The sequence below is a fragment of the Lytechinus variegatus genome, chromosome 10 (assembly GCF_018143015.1).
Source record: "Lytechinus variegatus isolate NC3 chromosome 10, Lvar_3.0, whole genome shotgun sequence".
NCBI classification, from domain to species: Eukaryota; Metazoa; Echinodermata; class Echinoidea; order Temnopleuroida; family Toxopneustidae; genus Lytechinus; species Lytechinus variegatus.
In genome coordinates, this window is record NC_054749.1 from 15,979,133 (window position 1) to 16,004,280 (window position 25,148).

The following is a 25,148-nucleotide window of genomic DNA, read 5'->3' on the forward strand; positions in this document are numbered from 1 at the left end:
TGATTTGACCTTGGTATAACTCTTATATCAATCAAGGAATTAGGTACTGTTGATGAGAGAGATGGGACTTGACCATTGTATATCTCATTATATCAATCAAATAAATAAGTACTGCATTAAATTTGACCATGCTATATCTCATTATATAAATCAAGTAAGTACTGTTGATGAGAGAGATGGGAATTGACCATGGTATCTCTCATTATATCAACCAAGTAACAAAGTACTGTTGATTAATGTGATTTTAACCATGGCATATCTCAATATATTGAAAAGTATCAAACTAAGTACCGTTTTGAATAATATACATGTATTGTATAGGATTAAAATGGTATATTTCATTATATTAATCATGCAAGTAAATACTGTTGATGAGATTTATTTGACCATGGTAATGAGAGTGAAGGAAGACAGAAGCGTACGCAGGAAATTTTTAAGGGGGGGGGGTTTCAAGCTGAATCAAATGTTGACAACCTCCCTCCCCCCAAAAAGGTCTTCACCATCAATTTGAGGTTGTTTCCTCCCCAAAAAATAATAAGCAAAAAAAAAAATAGTAAAAAAATAAAGAAAATAAAGGTCTTCAAACATTTTCTGGGGGGTAACCACCCCCTGCGTATACTACTGAAAGAAGATGACAATTTTTAGGTGATAAGGTTATCAATATGTTTCTATACTCTGTTCACATTGATATAACCTAGACAGGAGTAAGACTCAGTCTATTATTGGATCAAGAAACAATAATGTGAGCCTAAAGCTTTTAAAAATTCTATGCAAGTGTCCCAAGACTAAAACTCTTAAATCACAACAGATCAGATAGAAAAGAATGAATCTTTGTGAAAATGATACCTTTTATTCTCACTATATATTGCAAACAACACTACATTAAAAATGAAAAGAATAATGAATGAAAGACTCATGATAACTATTATACACCAATTGATGCACATTTCAATGGAAGACAATTTTGTTTTAAGAAAATGCAATTTTACCTCTTCTACTACAGATATGTCTTTATAGAATAAACTAAGGAAAACAGTAGAATCCTTTCAGCTTTTAATAGTCTGCAGGCACAGACCCTTTCATAATTTGCTTTAATAGTGCATAATGCAGAGTCTGAATTAGTGAGACTATAGATTAACTTTACTGTGGCTGGGTCTACCAGAAAGAGATTTGGGCCCGTATCCTGAACTCTGGTTTAAATCAAACCCTGGTTTTAAGTTGTGGTTTATCTATGGAGAGCCAATTGGAGCACAAATATCTAACAGTACACTTTCCATGTATTGACCCACATGACACCCAAATTGTTCATAATTATCTGGGTATAATAACTGAAGTATTTTTCTTCGTTACGAAAGCAAAAGGAAAAAAACTAGTAAACATAAATATATAATATAAATAGAATTTTTGGCTCCCGTAATTTTAGCACAGATTTAGACCACGGTCAAAGTTAAACCTGACTTAAGAATACGGGCATTGGAGTCTAGTCTTCACACTTGATGTGGTTTTGGTTAAAGTGTCAAATTTGAGTATGCGCTTGCAGACTAGTGATTCCAGCAATTCATAATTCATGCCCATCAATGTTAATTGACAGGCCTCCCTTTCCTTGACGTGAGTTGACACATTTTTCCGACATAGGAAAATTCTGCGAGTGAGAAGTTAAAAGATAAAGAAAGACTTCTCTGAATCCTTAGGGATAATGGAGTAAAGGGTAAAATCTGAGAGTGATCCAAGGAAGACTATAAGTGTTTATTAATGAGATTCATAATTGCTTTGACAGAACAATATTGTGATTACTGCATGGTGTCAAGTACACTATGGTCAATCCATCACTCAAGATTAACAAAAAAGAGTGACCTCACAACAAAGGTGTGACCTGAGTACATGTATTATGAAATGCACAAATTACTTGTTAGGCAAAGCATTTTCCTAAGTAAAAGTCGTATTATGTAGACTAAAATAAAAATAGCTAATGGGAACAGTAATAATGAACACCTGTGTATATGTGATATCAATCACTTAATTTCCTTACTCTACAATACAAAACATTAATTATAAGTGCAAACCTCCAACATATGATCTTAGGAACAAAACAATATATTTTAAGAAGCTAGAGGAAGTGTACAGTGCATTTTGGTGAAAAGGAAATTCTAAAATAATCTTCAAGCGATGCAAGTTTTCGATATACTTGTAAATGGGGTTTCTCCATTCTTTACAATATGAAATGTAAATCAACATCTCATAATAACTGAGTACATGGACAATAACAATTAATAATAATCAAATTCATAATTCTTTTAAACATGCAGGACCTAGAATTTATAACAATCTGCCCCCCTATTCTTTGAATTAAAAACACAAAATATTTATCATATTTATGAATTTAAAGTTGCCGTTCTTATGTATTATATTAAACAGGAAATGGCCCCTGTAAACATTATGAATTTTTTAATTATAATAATGATTTTCACAAGTATAATACTCATTCAGCTACTCATTTTCATCTTCCACTGACCTCTAATAATCAAATTCATAATTCTTTTAAACATGCAGGACCTAGAATTTATAACAATTTAGATTCAGTAATTCGTTCCTGTTCAACTGCCTCTTCATTTAAAATTTTACTTAAAAGACAATTAATTAGTGGTTATTTATCTTGATTCTTTTTCCCTTGTCTAAACATACTCTCCTCTCCCCCTCTCTCTTTCTACTCTCTCTCTCTCTCTCTTTTGTTTGAGTGCAGTGGGTCATGGATGTGTGTTGAATGTGGGTGATTCTGTGTTTGATGTGTGAATGTATTTTGATTACGTTATGATTATTAGTGATTAGTAGAGTACTTTTAAAGGGGCAACTGCCTACAAGATTTTAATCTTTTTGGTTGCCTCTTACCATATGTTGATTTTTCCTTTACTTGAATGTATAAATTGTATTTATTTGTTGTATATTCATTTGTTGTATGCGTTGTTATATTTATGCATTTATATATTATGTTATTTTACATTGTATTTTTTACACTGTATTTTACATTGTATTTAAATATTTTTATATGGTGAATAAATAAATGAATGAATTACAAATTGATTATAGCCTTAGAAAAAATGGTTCAAGCTTCTTCCTGGATAAATCAATGAATTTCATTTGTGTGAATATTTTTTATATTTCATATCTTACATCATATTTATTTCCTTAAATACTTGTGCACTACAGAAAGGCAATCCAGGTAAAAGCCAGGATATCACAACAGAGCCTTGGGCAATCATTAATGTGCATGCTCTCTTTCCGTTGCATGTTTACAAATATTATTCACGTTTCTTGAATATATATAAGGTTATATAAAATCTACATACAAGTTCATAACAATTCTAAAGTCAATGCCTATGTGACTCAAAAATATTTTGTAACTATAAATATTCCAGCGTACAATATGATTGTCTTACAAACTTAAATGAAATTACACATCCAAAGAGCCATCTAGATCATTTATTCATTAAGATTATACATTTGAAAACATGTTAACACATTACTACTACTACTAATAATAATTATTAATTAAACAATATGCATTCTTTCTAAATTTTTCCTTGGTGTATTTAGACAAGTTTTGTATCACTTATTAATGTAGAAGAAAAAACAACAAACGATATTCTATCATTACTAACGCATACACCTGTACATAGAAAATAAGCAATACAAGTTTCAATTGCAAACTGCACTGATGAACAACAAATGCAACTATTTTACGAATGAGAACTTACTCAGAATACTACAGAAGCAGGATTCATACATAAAGTAAAAATGGACATTTTCTGACTTCTTTTTATATGTACTTAAAATGCTGATAAACTAACTTAACATGTGCATTACAGTAGTTTGGTTGTTGCTATCATTTGGTTTTATTTCGTACAAACATACTCTACCTTATTTGTAGAGGAAGAAGTACATAATGGCTAACAATTCTTGGCAGCAAAATTGCAAATTAGTGATTAATGCACATATAAATGGGGAAAAGGGGATTTTTTTCAATACTACAATCATATTACTTTATCACTCCGGTGGCTCAGTAGGATTTGTAGGTGGTAAAGGTGGAGGCACAGTTGGATAGGTAGGTGGTTGAGATGATTGGTTGGTGGTTGAGATGGACTGGTAGGTGATTGAGATGATTGGTTGGTGGCTGAGATGGACTGGTTAGTGGTTGAGATGATTGGTTGGTAGTTGAGATGGACTGGTGGATGGCTAGTATGGATCGGGAAACCGATTCTCTCGAATTGTTTTGTAGATGAAATCAATGTAACTCGAAACTCTGGTTTTCCCGGATGGTGCATATGCACTGCCACAATTACGTAGTCCCCAGCTGTTTATTCCATAGATTGTCCACTGACCATTCTTCTCTTGAACTAATCCACCTCCACTATCACCCTATGATTGCAGAAAATATGAAAGGGGAAAATGTGTTATGGCTTCAAACATACACATTTACATACATATTTCAACAAGCAGGTGTTTTTGTTTTACCTTCTAGAGCCTACATGTAGCTGTTCAATCAAAATAGTTTTTATGGTTAACAATATGAGGAAAAATGAGGAGAGATGTTGGTAAAATGGTGGTTTTATTATCTACTTCAGATACGCCATACTTACTTATTCCCTTAAAAGCCATTCGATCGCCACGCTCGAATACACCCGGCAAAAAATTTCTCCTATAAAAGGAGAAAAAGTCTGCAACGCAGACTAGAGCCCCGCATGACAAGGAGGGAAACCCAGCCCTATATACTATAAGTACCTTGCGTGCGTGGCTCACTTCCTCTTTCTTTTGCCGGTGCCCGAACCTAGCGGTTGTGTGGCGCTTACGCTCAGTTAGAGTTTCTATACACCCAAACAGTAAAAGACTTATCCCAAAAGTAGACAGAGGTCTCAGAACCCACGTCTCAGGACAAAATGTAGACAGAGGTCTCAGAACCCACGTCTCATGACAAAAGTAGACAGAGGTCTCAGAACCCACATCTCATGACAAAAAGTAGACAGAGGTCTCAGAACCCACGTCTCATTACAAAAGTAGACAGAGGTCTCAGAACCCACGTCTCATCACAGAAGTAGGCAGAGGTCTCGGTACCCACGCCTCATCCGATCCCACAGCCATAACCAGACGGAGGTACGTTTCAGGCCCCACGTCTGTATTATCCACCATAATGAGCCAAACAACTGGATCGAAAGACTCTCCCCGTCAGGGCCCCAATCAAGCCAATAATAGCACTTCCCAGAACAATACGAAAGAGGATGGAGCTATGAAAGATGATGAAGGAATAAAAACACCCAATATAGCCAGGTCTAAACGAGGTACAGGGTTCAAAATCCCCCTCTCAAAGGAAAAGTCAAGACCCCCTCCCAGGCCAAACCCAAGGGGAAGACAGCTAAAACCCCTACTCCGGACGAATTAAACCTCGGGACGTCCGTCACCTTACTGGGAAAGATACCGAAGGGGGCCGAGTTTTCTTTGGACGACTCGGATAAATTATGGACGATTCCCGTCACCAAGAAAGCGAAGATGGGGGAATTAGGGAAGGACGTAAAGTCGGGTTTTCATCCCCCTGACGACACGGACATTGCCTCGGCGGCATGGTTCATGAAGATGTTCCAGGCGGCGCAAAAATGTATGAACTTGTCGAATCAGCTGATTGCAGGCGACACCAGCGCCCCTACCAGATCTGCGGCGCAGACCAAAACTCGGCCCGACAGCCCAGGCGCCCCGACGCCGGACGGGCCGCTGAGGCGTGACGGAGTACTGGCGAAGCGGCCACGGCCAGGACAACGGGACATTGAAAGCCGTACTCAGGGGAGAAGCCCGAGCTCTCAGCGGGTGGAGCGGACCTGTCATGCTCCCTCTATTCATATTGAGGATGATTCAGACTCTGAATATGGCTACCATCGGCCCATAGCATCCCGCAAGCGAAAATGGACAGACTCTTTGCTGTCTCAACTTTCCACTTCAGGATCAGAGAGACAGAGCATTGCTAGGGGTCGTTATGAGAAGGAGGGGGCTTCAGTGATTAGTGAGGGTTTTTCTTCAGCTATTTTTGCTTCCAGCCCCAGCTCTCGCCATGATAGCGTAGAAAGCAAGCCTGTTTTGGCTGCAGATTTGATTACGAAATACTGCCCCCAGCTTAAGGCAGAGACTACCGACTCAGAGGATTCTAAGCCTATTTTCTGTCTCGATTCGGAGCTTGGGAGACAATCTGTCAACTCAGCTGTGGTGAAGCTTGACAAACCCTTCTCATCCTGCTTAAATTACCTTAATGACAGGGGAAGGGACTTCGTCCTACCAACAGAGTGGTTAAGAAGCACTTTCGCTCTGGGGAACGAGACTTTAAGCACGTTTTCAAGACTCCCACAGTCCCAGATGCAGCCTTTTGTGTTGGTGATGCTAAGGCTAAGAGATCGCGCTACTCTAATCAGAATCCACTCGGGTCACGTAGATTTAAGCGTATGGAGAGTCAGTTGACCTCTATTGACCAGGCAGCCAGGGCATCTATGCGCCTAGCAACCTATCACACATATCTTTTGACAGCCTTTCGGGAATCTGAGAGACTAGGTATCTCCCCAGAGGATCGCAGAGACATATGGGAGTGTGTTATGAAGATTGCAGAATACCAGTTTGAACAGGCGTCGAGAACGGCCTTACTTTGCACGAGAGCAAGACGTTCACAGGTCATTGACCTACTTCAGATTGAAAAAATGCTACTCGACTACTCGAAAGACTGCCAGCCTGGGGGGATGAGCTTTTCAGTGGTCGTTTTCAGGAAGTTTTAGAATCTTCCATCTCTGCCTCTTCCATGGCTGATAAGACAGTGTACAGGTTGTCTTCACATTCTTATGGCCAACGTTCCTCCTCACGTCAGCAGGCCTCTGGGCCGAGTAACCAGCAACAGCAGGGCCCCCCACAACGCGAGGTCAGGGATAGGAGGCCCCAGACCAATCAAAGGACCCCTAAGCCCTTTCGGGGTCGACGCAGATCGTCCCGCGGTTCTCAGTACCCCCCTAAACACTTGTGACTCCTTGGCCGGACCGTTTTCCCCAGACTTACAAGCCCCCATAGCCCCCGTAGGAGGAAGACTCATTTTCTTTGCAAAAAATTGGAGCCTCATAACAAGAGACAAACTAATTCTCAGGATAGTGCGGGAGGGATACCGGGTCGAGATCGGCCCAGATTATCGGGACGCGTTCGCACAACTAAGAACCACCTCTGCCCTCCCGCGCTCTCTTGAAAAGAGAGAGGCTCATTTAAGGGAAATCAAGGAACTGGAGAGAAAGCGTGCAATTTCCAAGGTGCCCTCCAGCCGAAAGATTGTTTTGTCAAATGTCTTCCTAATTCGGAAACGGTCCGGAAAATTCAGGATGATCCTGAATCTAAAGAAACTAAACAGGTTCATCGAAAACAAGCCATTCAAGATGGAATGCCTTTCCAAGATCCTGCCCCTGCTTCGCCCCCACGAGTGGGCGGCATCTATAGACTTATCGGACGCCTATCTTCACGTTCCAATAGCAAGGTCCTCTCAGCATCTCCTAGGTTTCGCAATAGGAGGGGACACTTACCAGTACCAGGCCCTCTCTTTCGGCCTTCGCTCTGCTCCTCGCATCTTTACAAGGCTCGTCAGGGTAATTGCTGCAGAGCTAAGAAGAAGAGGGGTAAAAATTTTTTGCTATCTCGACGATTGGTTGATCCTCGCCCCCTCAGAACAATCCCTTCACAGACACTTGAAGGTCACTATCGCGTTAACGACAAATTTAGGCCTTCTCATAAACTGGGAAAAATCAAGATTGACTCCAACTCAGACTCCGGATTTCCTTGGAGCATTTATAGACATCCCGCGTCAGGTGGCAGCCCCCCTTCCCCACCGGGTTCAGAGAACGAGAGCAGTCGCGGAGCAACTCCTGTCCAGTCGTTTCTCGACTGCGAAGGCTTGGCAGATTTTTCTGGGACTCTTAGCAAGCTTAGTGGATACAGTCCCCCTTTGCAGACTGAGGATGAGATTACTCCAGCTACATCTCCTCAAGTTTTTTCGCCCACCCATGGACGCCGAGAAAACCTACATCCCTCTATCTCTGGAGTCAATAGGGGCCATTCAGTGGTGGCTTCTTCCCTTGTCTCTGACCTCAGGGAAGCCCTTCAGAGGTCCCCTTCCATCAGTGGTCATCCTAACCGACGCCTCAAACCAAGGTTGGGGTGCAGTCATGGACTCGAAGAGGGTGTGGGGGGACTGGACTGGTCATCAGCTGAATTTTCACATAAACAGGTTGGAGATGATTGCGGTGCAGTTAGCCCTCCAACACTTTGCATCCGAGATAGTGGAAAAGTGTGTCCTGATAAAGTCAGACAACCAGACGGTGGTAACATATCTCAACAAAGAAGGGGGAACTCGGTCAAGGACCCTTTGCAGACTGATTTTGACATGGTGCGACAGTCGCAACATCACGGTGAAGGCATCCCACATCCCAGGAAAGGAGAATCACATAGCAGACTTCTTATCGAGGGGACGCTATCTCCCCTCGGAATGGATGCTCTACGAGGCTGTGGCCAAGGAGATATTCAATCAATTCGGCAACCCACAGATAGATCTATTTGCCTCAACACTAAACAAGCAGATCACTACTTACTACACCAAGCACAGGGATCCAATAGCAGTGGCGACGGACGCCTTCTCAATTCCATGGGACAATGTTTTCGGTTATGCTTTTCCTCCATTTGCAATCATCCCCAAGGTACTTCAGAAAGTAGAGGAGGAGGGAGCCACCATACTGCTAGTCGCCCCCTGGTGGCCCCGCCGACCATGGTTCTCAACGATAGTCGGCCTTCTGTGGGGGAGCCCGGTGTTTCTACCGATGAGGCAGGACATCCTGAGTCAACCAGGGACCCAGCACTACTACCCCGAGCCCAACAAACTGAGGCTCACACTGTGGCCCATTACAGGGCAGCAGCAATCAAGGCTGGACTTTCTGAACGGGCTGCCAATTTCTCGGCAGAATGTTTACGGTCTTCCACACGATCAACCTACGACTCCAGACTCAGTCACTATGTTAGATGGTGTCGGCAGGCTAAGACTAATCCATGCAAGGCATCTGTAGGTGAGATTGCTGAATTTTTTATATCTTTGTATGACAAGAATTTGGCATGTAATACTGTTCGGGGTTACAGGTCTGCCATAGCTGTCCTACACGAAGGCTTTGACAATGGTGAATCTGTTTCCTCTTCTATTTTTCTGTCACGGTTATTAAAGTCCTTCTTTCTTAACAGACCCAGTAGAAGGCTTCTTGCTCCTGCTTGGAGCCTTCCCCAGGTGTTAGTCTCCCTCAGTCAGCCCCTTTTGAGCCAATGCATAATGCATCTTTGCGGGATTTAACCATAAAAACTGTTTTCCTTCTGGCAGCGGCTTCTGGTCAGAGGCGTAGCTCTATCCATGCTCTTACCACAGCTCCTGGGCATATTCGTTGGGAGAAAAACAAGATTAGACTTATTCCTCATGGTCGTTTTCTTGCTAAGAATCAACGGGAGTCCTCTCTCCCTCTTGAAATTGTTCTACCATCCATAAGTTCCTTTTCTTCAGTTAGGGAGGATAGGTTTTGGTGCCCGGTAAGAGCATTAAAATGGTATCTTGATAAGACTAAACAATTTCGTGCTTCCGATCAACTTTTTGTTAGTTTTATTCCCCCTCACAGGGCCGTCTCGCCGGATACTATCTCTCGTTGGATTGTGGAGGCAGTGAAATCTGCTGGTGATCCAGTCATCATTCACCAGACAGTTAGAGCCCATGACACAAGAGGATTGGCTGCTTCCTGGGCTTTATTCAAGGGCGTACCCATGGAGGATATAATGAAAGCGGCATATTGGTCCAACGCTAATACATTCACATCCTGCTACCTCTCGGATGTCCTCAGTGATGAATCCAAGTTTGCCAAGGCCACCCTGTCCGGTCCCCATCGCTAATCCAAGGTATGAGTTTAACTTTAAAAGCTTGTCATTAGTATCTTGTATAATAGAATTGATCTGTAGGGCCTCTTGGCTTTGGCCTGACCACCTCCCATAGTTGTTTCCGTGGGAATCTGGCTTTTAAGGGAATAGGTAAGTATGGCGTATCTGAAGTAGATTATGTTGTTCAGTAGTGAACACCATATCTACGAAGTAGCCATACTTACCTATGCTACCCTCCCACCTCCCCTCTTTCTGTATCTGAGGTTCGTTTGCCTAAGAAAGAGGAAGTGAGCCACGCACGCAAGGTACTTATAGTATATAGGGCGGGGTTTCCCTCCTTGTCGTGCGGGGCCCTAGTCTGCGTTGCAGACTTTTTCTCCTTTTATAGGAGAAATTTTTTGCCGGGTGTATTCGAGCGTGGCGATCGAATGGCTTTTGAGGGAATAGGTAAGTATGGCTACTTCGTAGATATGGTGTTCACTACTGAACAACATAATCTGATGACCCAGGTTCCCTAGTGTAACTTAACCCTTGTTGAGATGACCTGGGTTCAGAAGTGCCCTTTGACCTGGGTTCTAGTGTCCTTGGTCCAATAATGCCCTTTGACTCAAGTTCAAATGACCTGGGTTTACCAGTGCCCCTTGAACCGAAAATAATCAGAGTGGAACTTAGGCTGTTGGCTTTCTGGTGACCTACTAACAAGCATTCATGTTTTATGAGCGATCAAGAAGAAACAATAAATTACTATCACAACCATCACCACAACCAACTTTTCTATCCAACAGCAAATTCTCTGAAATCCTTTATTATTAATGACTCTTGAGCATTGCCACTGTGGTAGTTACCATTACATTGCAAAGTAACCACAGTATTCTTATGCGACTGGACCTGTAGAATTTTACTAGTGATGTAAGTTCTCTTAATATTGAATGGAAGTGAGAATTGCAAGTGCCATGGCAAAAAGTGTTCCATCTAAACACAACATTAAACTAGATGGATTTTCAACTGCACAGCTAGTTGAAATTTATGTTAATTGTCTGGTCAAGATTATATTACATACATGACTTATAAAATTCAAATAATGACCTTTATGATAATTGAACTTGAGACAAAAAACAATCTTCAGCTATTATGCATACATATAAAATAAGCAAAGTTTAATGACGATCCAACAAAGCTAATTTAGTTGTTGCGAGAAAGAAATATTTTCAGGTATATAATTATGTGAATGTTAGCCTTTAAACAAATCAGTTTGTATCATTGTGATTTCTTCTATATTTGCACCAAGTTTGGAATTGATCTGTCAAACGATTCTGTACTTATCGTGAATTGAATTGTGAGAACAAAAACACGATAGAGAGATGGAAGGATAGACGACCCCAAAGTTTAATGCCTCCTTAAACATTGGTCTATCTGACAGAATGCCACCCTTTTTCTAAATTGCATCCTGGATCATTTAGTACATTTTTTAATAATTATAATAATAACAAGAATAATAACATGCAAAATTTCCACAGTGCTACATGTAAATACAATGTATCTAAGGGCTGCATATTATTACCCAGGCGACTCTGATCAGGTGCGTGAGCATTCAAGGAATTTCTTCCTATTGGGTACCCATTTACTACACCTGGGTGGAGAGTGGCATAGGCTTATTCATAGAATAAATGATTAGGGGCCATCTTGTCAATTTATTTTTCAAGTTAGTTGTACGATGGTAATTACCTTGACTTGAATTCTTATTCAACCATGTCTGAACTAAATTTTAAAATGTTCCTGGCTCTGCTGCTTATGTTATGATCAAGGCTTGTGTAAAAAAAAGTTAGGAAAGTGTGACAGTGGTAAAAAACTATGAAAATACTTACCATGATTTTCTTATTTACGAGATAACTGTATATACCCATTTGATTTGCTAGTTCATTACGATTAACTTGCGTGCCGAATATAGAGTACACAATTTTTCCTGTGCGCACGCGCTGCATCTCCCTATTAACGCACTATCCCAAGATCATCGCGCAATTTGGCGTCCATATCCTCTCATGAGCCTGCAAGCAAGACATGTTGTCACACAAGGCGAGGGGTAGGAGGGAGGGTTCAAATGGGTATATCCAGTTATCTCGTAAATAAGAAAATCATGGTAAGTATTTTCATAATTTACTATCAATAACTGGGATATACCCATTTGATTTGCTAGACCAACACGGATTCAACGTGAAGGGAGGCATGTCTAGACTAAGAAGTGCGTAAAAATAGGGAGATGAAGACACGAAGGCCGTTGCCTTAAGGACAGAGGAGGCAAATAAAGCCTCATGTGAAGAAGTCCTTAAGAACAAGGAAGTGAAGGAAAGAGGAGCGTCAATAGGCGGTCCTCAAGAAGTCGTAAACGACGATTCCATAGAAAGAGCCCAAGAAGAATGATACTAAGTATCATGGGCCCTCGGCCTAGTGTCAGGCGAACAACATCACCAGCTGACTAGATCGTAAGATTCGGATTTTGTTGAAAATTTCAACAAGAATCGTGATCGGAAAACTGAAGCTTTTAAGGCTCAGTAAGTGATCAATCGATCAATCTGAGAAGGCGAGATATCTCAGAAGCCTCCGCGTGGGAGAAAGCGCCCAGAATTCGATATCTGTCTCAAATGCGTGAGGGCAGAACATCTGCAGAATTCTGATAGAGGGCTGTGGCAGAACGTTTCTAGCGGTCCAAAAGGGACCTGGAACGACGGAGAGTAGGGTTTAAGAAAACCACTCGTAAGGCAGTCAAGTGTCGAGAAAGCGACCGAGTGCCATCCTGTTAATAAGAAAATGCCGCGGACCTGCTGCCTATGTAGAATAGAGCAGTCTGGTCAAAACAGCTCAACCGGGCGTGTCAGAGAAACAGCGCGGTACACATCACGACAAAACAAGTGTGATAGACCGAGTGATCGAGAGAGAACTCAGGATCCCCTTTCTCCCGTACTGATTGAAGCACCCGCGGTGGAAGAGGTGGCTTGGCTCAAGCCACCATCGCCGAGAGAGCCCGTAAGGCTAGGCTGCGATGGATGTCCGCTGGGCGGGGGAATCCCTAGCAGCAGCAAGCGTACGCCAGAGGGAGCTGGCGAAAAAGTCTCTGTCATGATCTTACGTGTACACGACAATCAAGAGATGCTCTACACGAACAGACATTGCCAGATATGATACCTCAACAGTTACGTTCCCAAAGGAATCGAATGAGGTAACAACGGCCCTTTCCTATCAAGTTAGGGACGGAAACTGGCTAAGAGTGTTGATGTCCTCGCTTGAAGAAACAAGCGAAGGAGTAAGGAGACTTGAGGAAAGTAATCACAAAAATTTCCTTCAGTCTGCGGTGAGAACCAGTTGTTTATGAAAACAGCCACAAGGCCTGTTTTCTCTGGTGATCGTAAGAGCAAGCACCGCCGGTGCCGGTTGCGGCAGCGTGGAACAGTCTGATATCGGTAAGATAAGGAGTTCCGAAAAGCTGCGGGGGGCGGCAAAAATGACGCCCTAAGCAGCGAGGGATGAGAATCTAAGTTTCTAAAAGAAGAACTCCAGTGAAGTAAATCACTTACATGGAGAGACGCATCCACAGTCGGCCCGAGAGAAAGCGGGTCGTAATGATCGTGGTTAGGTAGGCATAAGCATACATCCATCCACGGTTACATCATCCTCGGTCGCGCGGTGACCATGGCCACATGCATTGCATGGAAGGAGGATGAAAGCAGCATGCGAGGCGACGAGTGTGCCGAGTGAAAAAGCTTCTAAATAAGAAGACGATTCGACAAACGGGCACGGTAAAAACATCGACCGTAGACCACTCCACACAAGGAGGAAACGGCGGAGACGCCCGCAAGCTTGACCCACATAGAGGGCAGTCTATAAGATAGACTGTTAGAGCTCGACCGATGGTCTGGCGGCGTACAGTTTGGTGTAAACTCGCCGACCCGGCACGGTGGGTGTGCCCAGAAAGTAGGCATAGAATGCCGACAGAGAATCCTGGGGCTTTAAACAAGCTTGAACGCACGTACATAGCCAACTATCTCATGAGATGTACGGCAGTTTCTTTCCTCCGAGATGATGCTTACCCGACCGGGAAAGACTCGGGGAACAGATGTGAATGTCAACAGGAGGGATATCTAGCATATGAAAAGCTGATTCCCTCCAGGTATTCGGTGTGGGTGCTGCCGGCGGTGTCCGGGGGGACGACCGGTGATGGCAGCTCAGGCAGGGCTCGTACGAGCCGCCCGAATACGAGACAAATAGGTTAAAATAACCATAATGCACCGGGTGGTGAAGGCATAGCGATTACTAAGCACAGGAGAACTTTTAATCGCCGTGACATTCAGATCCGATATACATACTCATAAGCTCGGAGAGCTACGAGATAGTGAGACATACCGCTGAGCGGTGATGGTGCTCATATCGGAGTCGCCCTCTCTACAGCGGCGATCGCTGGAGGACGGGTGTCTGTACTAGCCCTGACTCTAACCTTACAAGAGTAGGAGCTAAGTAAGACAGGGCACCCTTACTTTCGAATAGAAAGTGAGGTTCAGGCCAGAAACCGACGGTCCCGTCGCCTGGGCGGACGGTCCGCGGGCGTGATAGGTTGCCCTCTCAAAAGCAGCCAAACATTCTCACGAGAGAAGTGCGGCATGCGGTATGTAAGAGATTCTTACCTCCAATCTACAGGCCCGCTTAGGGGGTAGAATGGAGAGTTACCGCTGAAAGAGCCGTCGCCGTACGTGAGCTTGACGTAGAGGGCGAATTCGGGAGTACCTGCATAATAAGGGGGGATACCCATGCAGGTAAAACTCGCCGATGGCTCCCCGGAGTGCGGGTTGGCGAGAGGAATCTCAATCCGCTCAATACCCAACACCGGCAATAAGACCGCGGCGGTCTTATAATGACGGAGAACACGAGGGTAAGAACCCGTAATGTTCGGGGACGCATAGATGCAACCTGAACGGATGCAACGTCCAGCCATCGGTCACCGAGAGCTTGCCGACATGTTGATGCTTGAAAGCCGTATGTCGGAAGCACCTGCATAGAAACGGGGTCACCGTGTAGGTGAACAGCATTTCAATAAATGCCCGGTGTGAGAGGACAGGTGATTGCTTGAACCGTACAGTGCTTAGCAAGGCGGCTGAAGCTGATATGAAGCGTGGGTGAATTACCCGCACTGCTCATGGGAGTATGAAACATGAGAGTTGCGACTCCTGACCCACAATTATCGGGAGTCTGGTGACATAATGGAGGGCGATGCCCGTATGTCGATAACACCTGTGTATTAGCGGGGATTTCCCTTCCAGGTGCGTGAGCCGGCGAATCATGATATCGCCGGTGACTCTCCGAGGTGCAAGATGGCGAATGTCTGCTTAACCTGCCCGGTGCTTGACACGGCGGTTTTAGCTGACAGGGAGCATGAGGATAAAGATCCGTGATGCTCGAGGGCGTTCTGTTGTAACATGAAGTTACGACGCCTGGCCATCGGCACAAGAATCAGAAAGAAAGGTCTGCCCGCAAAGCGGGATTAGCGACCTAGAATTTCTTCTTCTTCCTCTTCTGTGTGGCCCCCGCCGGGGGGCAGAAGAGGTTACAATTATCGGGAGTCTGGCGACATAATGGCGGGCGACGCCCGTATGTTGGTAACACCTGTGTATTAGCGGGGATTTCCCTTGCAGGTGCGTGAGCCGGCGAATCATGATATTGCCGGTGACTCTCCGAGGTGCGAGATGGCGATTGTCTGCTTGACCTGCCCGGTGCTCGACACGGCGGTTTTAGCTGACAGGGAGCATGAGGATAAAGATCCGTGGTGCTCGAGGGCGTTCTGTTGTAACATGAAGTTACGACGCCTGGCCATCGGTACAAGAATCAGAAAGAAAGGTCTGCCCGCACAGCGGGGTTAGCGACCTAGAATTTCTTCTTCTTCTTCCTCTTCTGTGCGGCCCCCGCCGGGGGGCAGAAGAGGGTACAATGATCGGGAGTCTGGTGACATGATGGCGGGCGACGCCCGTATGTCGATAACACCTTTGTATTAGCGGGGATTTCCCTTGCAGGTGCGTGAGCCGGCGAATCATGATATTGCTGGTGACTCTCCGAGGTGTGAAATGGCGGCTGTCTGCTTGACCTGCCTGGTGCTCGACACGGCAGTTTTAGCTGACAGGGAGTATGAGGATAAAGATCCGTGATACTCTAGGGCGTTCTGTTGTAACATGAAGTTACGACGCCTGGCCATTTTGTTCGAGGGCCGGCGGTTCGTGAGAATCGCTAGAGGCACCTCGGAGTGTTAGATGGCCGGTGTCTGCTTGATCCGCTCGGTTGGTAGTACCGTCGGCTGAAGCAGGCAAGCCTGGGGGTAAAAACCCGCAGTGCTGAAAGGCACTCTGGAGTAGCTTGAGAAGCTGAGAGGCCTGGCCATCAAAGGAATCAGAGGACAGACCGCCCGACGGAGCGGGGCTTACGTCTGTGGTTCTCCTCTTCTTCTTTTCTTCTTCTTCGGTCGCTCCGGCGCCGGAGCTGAAGAAGGGACAAGAGGCTGGGCTGCGCCTGTCTTCCTCTCCTTAGCTCTCCCACGGGGAGAGCTAGCCGAGCGAGAGGAGGCGTCGGCCGAATCTGACGGTGTCAGATTGAATTGAGAGTCCGACACGGTCAGACTCAGATGCCTCTTCCGACTAGGGGCTGGTAGCCCTTTGCCGCCGCTCCCTAGTGGGGTCTTACACGGCATCGAGCCTAGTCTTTGCCGGGTGGAGAGACCCGTGCTCTCCCCCCGGACCTTAGGTGACCCGATGGCCGGTGGGTCTGACAGCCCTAGAGGAGTCGCCGTTTTCTGTACTAGTGCGACGCTCCCCGATAAGGTTCAGGTTCCGGGACGGAAGCCTTGGCCATCACCGTGCGAGCACGTGGTCGCAAATCCACGGTTCCACCCTTATTAAGCGGGGCACGTGAACGCGCGTCCACGGTTCCACCCCTTTGAGAGCCCATGGGGCTCTGACTCTGTTCTCGCTATCTATACTACCTGAGGTGGGGAATAAGACCCCGGTGTAGGACCCCGAAACAGCAGTCGCCTAAGGCTCTTCAGGAAGAGAGTCCGAAAGGCTCATTATTGCCGTAGGGTGATCTAGTAGTAAGATAAAAAACAGAGAAGAAACAAGGGGGTAAGTGGGTAACAAACCCCAACCCAGAAGTCAGAAGACCTCAAAAAGCGGACTTTTGAGAGTCAAAATCAAAACTCACAAGGATGATACAAAGTAAAATCCCAGAACAAAGGAATTATTATGAGACACTGTCCCTGAAGTCCGTTAGAAAATTAATTAATTAATTAATTATTTGATTACCACAACAAGTAGCTGCTTCCGCTAAAATTCTGAAAAGGAGGGAAGCACGAAAAAAGAAGAAAACACAAAGTTTTTTTTTTTTTTGTGTCCACCTGTTCAAAAGAAAAAATAATTTTTCTTGAGGTGAGGATCAGCTAAGAAAAAAAAGGAAACAAGATTCCCTTTCTTTTTTTTTTTTTTTTTAAACAAGAAGTTTAAGAAAAAAAATTATAAGTCCAGAGACCGGCAGCTGATCTGAAAAAGAAAAGGGGAAAGAGCAAAAATAGCTTTCCCGAGAAGGCCGAGCCAAAGGCGACGAACGCTGACAGGAGACGGCTTCCTAAAAAAAATTCTAAGTATTCTTGTGAAAGGAAAGAAAAAAAAATTTTAAGACAAGGTCAGAATTTTTTTTTTTTTTTTAAATAAATCAAATAATTAATTCAATTAATAAACACAAGAACAAAGGATTGATTGAAACAAAAGAACAATCAACTAACTCGAAACAAGAGACAAAGAACTTGAAACGAGGCTGAAATACGACGCTCCTGACGTCCTACAGAACCTATCTGTGGAGAAAAAATTCAATTAAATTCACGACGAGAGTTGTATAAACGAAGAAGTCAGTGAATAAAAAGAATTGAAGGAATTAAAAAGGAGCGAAGTCAATGCCCGCGACACGCAGGAAGGCGCGGAGCTATGGGGCGGAGAAGTGAAGACAACCCGCCTGTTGAGAAACGTATCTTAAAAAAACAAACTCACGAAGAGGAACAAGAAACGTGAAATAAATATCACGGAAGCTCCGCGCGACGGGATAATCTTACAACAATCTTAGATGAAAGAAATAAGATTGAAATAAGGGAAGAATGCACAATAAAAGTATCCAAACGGAAAACAGAATTGCAATTTTGAGAGTGTACTTAGCTTTGCGACTGAACTCGACCGCAGGCGAAAGTAAAAGAGGATATGGACGCCAAATTGCGCGATGATCTTGGGATAGTGCGTTAATAGGGAGATGCAGCGCGTGCGCAGGAAAAATTGTGTACTCTATATTCTGCACGCAAGTTAATCGTAATGAACTAGCAAATCAAATGGGTATATCCCAGTTATTGATAGTAAATAATAATACTTACAGAACATGAATCTTGAAATCCAGTGTCGTACATCGTGCAGAACGTTGATGGCTGTGCAATGGGGGAGAAGACCTGTCTTTGACATATGTAGGTTGGTATCACAGGTGCTCTGGCAGTCTGCAGGATTTGTGGAATGGCACCTTTAGCAATAAAAGAGAAAAACATGTTTGTAAGTAAATTATTTATTTACTGAGTAGGCCTGGGAGTAAACATCGATATATCGAATGGCTTGCTGCCAATCGCCAATCGATTAGCAATGTTTTTACTAATCGAACGTTCAGCAGATCCTGATTAGAGATTTGGGATAACTCGATGTTGAAGTACCGGTAGTAAAAAAGACAAGATAATGATAATTATTTTAAAATACCTGATACAGGTTTGAAAATGATGTTCTCGACGCAATTTGTCAAAAAATGTAAAATGTCTGTATTGCATTAACAATTGAACACCAACTTCAAAGAGCTCCGAAAAAAAATTTAATCCCACCCGGCCTTACCCTTGATAAACAGTGTACATGTGCGTTTTATAACAGACCACACACAGAACTGATTAATGATCTGTGATTGGCCCACGCTCCACTGAAACTTTTGGGAATTGCTTTCATCATGGATCCTACTACATCAATGCTTTCATGCATGTGCGTTCTCATTATCTGAAAAGGTCATGACTTCAGAAAAAAAATCAACCCCCTCCCCATCTGTCTGTACGTAAGAGAGTGAGCGAGAAAGATCGGGGGGGGGGGGGGGTTGGAATCATTGAATATAGAATCCTTTTTCATGTTCCAAAACAAAGCAATCTGTATTAGCCCCCCCCCCCCCGCGGCCACACACAGGCACACAAATTTTCCCCAAGGCCTAACAATAACTTTCCAACATGTGCCATTCACCTATTCATTCCACTTCTCGACTATTCTCCAAACATAAACCCAGTATAGGTTGAAATGATGAAGAGAATTTAATTTGGAAAGGAATTTGAATTTTTGAAATAGCATTTTGCAACTAGAGATGCTCGGCGGGTCATGAGGCCAAGCACATGTATCCCCCGATCCCACTGCATCATCCATCATTGCGATATATAGAGCTAACACAGAAATTTGACAAATAGAAATATCATGGTGACAATGACCCTGCCCACATTTTTCCACAAAAATATGGTTACCATGGCAACGATGTCTCTGCCCACTAATCAATAGGAGGCTTTGCTTTACCATAATGGACCTTAATGCCACACTTGAAGATGATTAGAGAAGTAATGCAGCTGGTAGAGTGCTCACAAGGACATCTCTGCTACTTCCACAAAAACTCATTACCATAGCAAAGATGTCTGCATCCACACCAAACAAAATCAATAGGCAGCTTTGCTTAACCATAATAGACCTTCATGCCACATTTGAAGATGATTGGAGAAGAAATGCAGCTAGAAGAGCGCTCACAAGGACATCTCTGCTATTCCACAAAAACTCTAGTTACCATGACAATGTCTCCGCCCACACCAAAATCAATAATGGACCTTCATGCCACATTTGAAGATGATCGGAGAAGAAATGCAGCTGGTAGAGCGCTCACAAGGACATCTCTGCTATTCCACAAAAACTCTTGTTACCATGGCAACAATGTCTCCGCCCACACCAAAATCAAAAATGGACCTTCATGCCACATTTGAAGATGATCGGAGAAGAAATGCAGCTGGTAGAGCGCTCACAAGGACATCTCTGCTATTCCACAAAAACTCTTGTTACCATGGCAACAATGTCTCCGCCCCCAGCAAAATCAATCGGCGGCTTTGATTTACCATAATGGACCTTCATGCCACATTCAAAGATCGATAGGCGGCTTCGCTATACCATACTCTACATTCATGCCAAATTTGAAGATGATTGAAGAAGAAATGCAGCTGATAGAGTGCTCACAAGGAAATCTCTGCAGTGGTGGATGCAGCGTGACAAGGCCAAATCCATAGTATCCTCCTTTAAATACAGTGGGTAGCCTTATCATGGGTAGTGCCACAAGCTGGGATGAGGGCACAGAGGCAAGGGATGATTTTTTTTCAAGAAGTGTCTGTCACAATTGGCGTGAATGAATTATTTACTGTGAATTAGAGGCAAAAAAATGTGAATGATCTGGGATGATTCATTCATATGCGGGGGTGCATGAAAGCATTGATTCAGGAAAGATTTTGATTAAATCTCATTTTATATGTACATTCTTTTGACATAGAAATCAAACAGGGAACAAACAGTCTTACTATGATTGAACCTCCTAGTGCAGTGATGAGGTCCATTGTATAATGTGTGGCATTGTCAGTTGCAGATTTTCTGCATTTCGGAGGTCACAATAACAAGTAGGTCAACTATTGTGATTTTAGAAGACGAGAGTCCTGACGAACAATCAAATCATTTGTTCTTTCAGGAAAAAATTGAATGGTAAAAATGGCAATCGTCCCAAACTTATTATTGGAACAAATGTGCAAATATAAATATTGACAAGCAACATATTCTGAAGGAGTCAATTAAAAAAATTAATGAAAAACTATAAAATTACAAAGCAAATATTCAAAAACACAATTACGGTATTGGATCCAAAGTCAGAATTTACTTGCAAGATATATTTCATGATATGGAAGGTAATAGAAAAAGGATAAGCACAGGGAGAGAAAGAGGGATCTGTGTAACCAGAATTTAATTTTGGAGGGAAAATTAGAAAACAATTTGGATATTCTATAATTGTTATTGTCTCTTCTTGTTGTTATTTCTGGAGGCAGCATTTCACAAGCACACGTCATGTGCACTGGGAACAGGCACTGGGATCGCACACATATACTTAACTCTTTAAATTCAATTAAACGGTAGGGGAAGGTGGGGTAAGTTGTGACAGTTTTTGCTTTTTGCATGTTAGAATTGATATGATTAATAATCTTGTCGAAATAAGCACCTTGCCTTAAAATTTAATTCTTCTGAAATATTTTCCACCTATATATAACTTTCTATCCCCACACTGAAAGTCATCGTGACCTTTGAAAAAAACGATGGCAAATGGCTCAACTTGCCCCATATATGGGGTAAGTTTGAGCCACCTTCTGGGGTAAGTTGAGCCACAAAAACTATGTACAAAATGTATGAGGGGAGAAACAGCATGTCCATTTTTTGTTTAAAGTCTTTTCACTTGCTAATTCTCTATAAAATACTAACATCCTTTAAAAGGAAAAAAGCAGTCATGTAAATTTGCTCCTTTCAGCCAGCATTTCAATCGATTTTTATGATTTGTTTGATTTTAAGATACATTACCATAGGAATTACCATGGCTCAACTTGCCCCATGCTGTTTGGCTCAACTTACCCCAGTCCGAACTTAGTGCGATAATTTTGTATCCACACATTTATTATGCATCCATCATATAAAGGACTATGACAAGACTGAAGATCCATACCTGGACTAATAATGTTGTTATCATGTCTTTATTATATTTAAAGACGTGTGTGTTTATAAAGCACTTATCTATTTCACACTCTTTTTTACTTTTTTGGCTGAAATTCATATTTTTCCCTCTAAAAAACTACTTTTTGTTTCAAAGTTGAAAACAATGTGGTGGGGTTAGGGGTTATGCTATGGGTCATCAATACATGACACCACCACAATGTCTGACTCATTCATTATTGGCCTGGGGCTGGTGGCTCAACTTGCCCCTATGCTCAACTTACCCCGCCTTCCCCTAATTGGATATGCGTCATTAAATAAATTGGATGCATTGCCAACTAATTCTTAAACACTTGGAGAAACCTCTGTGGACAGTAAGTGTCAGGAATCAGTTGACCATTAGCGGTTGGAAGGCCTACATATTACAAGACAAAATTAAAGATTGTCCTTTAGAAAATGCAGTATGTAAATCCAATCAATATAATTGTTCACTAATGGTATCATCCTTTACAATTCAACAAATTTTCACGCATCAGTGATCATCAAATTTACAAATAGCGCCCTCTATTGCAAAGTCAACAAATAGTAAAATGACAATAGCTTTGTTATCATTCATTTTGGTCTTATATTTTCAGGACTGGTTTATATCATCCTTCATAATCCATATGCTTTTTACACATCAGTGACCATTACATTTAGAAATAGCGCCCTCGATTGCAAACTAAAAATAAAAAAAAATATTAAAATGGCCATAATTTTCTTGTTTTCATTCATTTCTGTCTCATATTTTCAGGCCATGCTTATTGTATCATTCCTCAGAATCCATATGTTTTTCCACATCAGTGATCATTACCTTTAAGAAATAGCGCCCTCTATTGAAAATTAAAAAATAGTCAAATGGCCATAACTTCCTAGTTTTCAATCATTATGGTCTCATATTTCCAGAGTTTGCTAAGGGTATAATCGCTGATAATTCAAACATTTTTTTTACACATCAGTGACCATCACCTTAATAAAAAGCACCCTCTATTGGAAAGTGCAAAGTCGAAAAATAGTAAAATGGCTCTAACTTTCTTGTTTATACATTTTGGTGTCATATTTTTAGGGTTTGCTTGTACTCGTGATTCAAACGTTTTCAAGGCATCAGTGACCATTGTTTTAGAAATAGTGCCCTCTATTGAAAAGTCTAAAATAGTAAAATGGCCATTAACTTCCTTGTTTTTATTCATTTGGGTCTGATATTTTCAGGGTTTGCTAATGAAAGCATTCTTTATGATTCATTTTTCTTTTTACGCATCAGTGACCATTCCCTTAAGAAATAGTGCCCTCTATTGAAAAGTCTAAAAATTAAAAAGTGCCCTAAATTCCTGGTTTTCAACCATTTTGGTCTGATGTTTTCAGGGTTTGTTTGTGGTAACATTTTTCATAATTCACTGGTTCGTTATGCATCAGTGACCATTAGCTTTAGGAATAGCGTCCTCTATTGCAAAGTTGGAAAATAGTAAAATTACCATAACTTGTTTTAATTTATTTTGATGTCATATTTTCAGGGTTTGCCAATTGTATCATTTCACATAATCAAACTGCCTTTTACACATCAGTGACCATTTATGAATAGCACCCTCTAATATTTTGAATTTGTATATCATCTATAGTTTTCTCTCCTTCTGTTTCTTGCCCTCTGTTAAATCACAGGCGTCAATGCATACACATCGTTCTGATACAATTGCAGTTCTAGTTGTTATTATTATTCTGAGTTGGGAATAAGGGATTTTTTAAGTAACTTTAAGAATTTAGCTGATGAAATATTATAAATGTACTGTATCAAAACGTACAGAAACATTGTTAGCTCTACCCATGCATTAACACAGGTCTTGTCACAACCAGTTATGTCGAGGCAATACCTCATATGTTATTTACATCTTGGATTAATGTTTGACATCACAGTCCAAAAGATGTGTACTATTACTTTTCTGTGTGGCCGGTACAGGGCTTTTAAATGATATGAAAACATTCCTACCTTGATAGGTGGTAAAGCTTCCCCACCCTGTGAAAGTGACGAAAGAACCCACTTCTGGAAGATCATCCCTTACAGCAGGCAAACATACTGGCTGCACAGCATCAGTGAAAGTGAGGGGAGTAGACAGCTTGATGAGAGCAATATCGTTATCAAACTCTGTCGAATAATACAACGGATGGATGTACGTCTGGGCTGCCTCACGCACTTGGCCATTAGGATCCATGTTAAACCCGTAGGTGAGAGTGCCAGCTTGGATATGATATGGAGGATCAAGTTCATACCTACAGCAAGACAAATAATCACATTCTCAAAGATAAAAAAAAATTCTAGAATTGAAACGTAATTCAAAGGCCACGTTTACACTAGATCTGCATGCACAGTAAAAACGCTGTCTAAGGTTTTTATACAATACTGTTTCCTATATAAACCTTACAGTAGTTGTTTAAATCGTTTCAAAAAGGTTTGTAAAAATCTTAAACAAAGTTTCATTTTGATACTAAATTTTCAATACATTAAGCATGGTTGTTTAACTGTTAAAAAACCTATACTGTAATATTCAAATAGTAAACAGCCTTGTATAAAATTCTACTATGTACAAAGTGTATAATTAATGAAGTATTATTATGAGAATTTCACAAGAATACAGATGGGTCATTTCCAGCTATCACATTTCTTTCAGTTGCCAATCAAGTGCCCAAAGAAGGGAAAGAAATGCTAGCTTGGAGTACAGCATGATTTACAAATGGGCAATTCCATAAAATGATAAACCTTTTAGTACGTCCGACCCTCATTTTTCTCAAGTCTTTCTTTACTTTATAAACTGATCAAGTCATAGTAATTTGAGAACATTACAGACTGTCAAAAGAACAAGAAATCAGAGACAGAAAATTTTATGAAGGTCCCACATATAGGGGGTTGGAAGTACATATCTTAAATTTTTCATGACTTCTGAGACCAAATTTGAGATGCCCGTGTACGTGTTTACAAAATTAATGACCATTATGTCAGTGCATGTCATACCCAAAACTGCTCAAAAACGTGAGTTAATGTACTAATGCTAATTGAATATTTAGCCAAAATTAATAAATGCATCATTTTTTTAACTTTTACTAATTAAAATGAATTAATTTTGTCTTGTTTATGATCAGAATTAAGTCTCCTACAATTTCTATAAAAAAAGTAAAAAAAAAGAAAAAAGAAATACATAAGAAATTTAGAAAAACAATAAAATACATAAGTAAAATTGAGATACCAAACTTTTTCTGAAGTACATTTTATCAGGATCCTACAAAGAGTTTGTGATAAGCAGTTTTGAGGCT

At 41.9% G+C, this 25,148-nt stretch overlaps 2 protein-coding genes across 2 annotated transcripts in view; one reads left to right on the top strand and one right to left on the bottom strand.

Annotated features, from left to right (window-relative positions):
• Window positions 1-3,586: 3,586 nt before the first annotated feature.
• LOC121422473 overlaps window positions 3,587-25,148 on the bottom strand; it is a 181,350-nt gene continuing 159,788 nt past the window's right edge. Inside the window, exons 48-50 of the mRNA XM_041617541.1 lie at window positions 23,830-24,110; window positions 18,398-18,537; window positions 3,587-4,413 (exon numbers count right to left, since the gene is read on the bottom strand). Of these exons, the coding sequence (XP_041473475.1) occupies window positions 4,231-4,413; window positions 18,398-18,537; window positions 23,830-24,110 (604 nt within the window). The 3' untranslated portion in view covers window positions 3,587-4,230. The remainder of the gene's footprint in view (window positions 4,414-18,397; window positions 18,538-23,829; window positions 24,111-25,148) is intronic.
• Window positions 8,526-10,451, top strand: LOC121422474. The gene is made up of 2 exons (XM_041617542.1): window positions 8,526-9,113; window positions 9,705-10,451. The coding sequence occupies exons 1-2, from the start codon at window positions 8,543-8,545 to the stop codon at window positions 9,749-9,751; spliced, it is 618 nt and encodes a 205-aa protein (XP_041473476.1). The 5' UTR covers window positions 8,526-8,542; the 3' UTR covers window positions 9,752-10,451.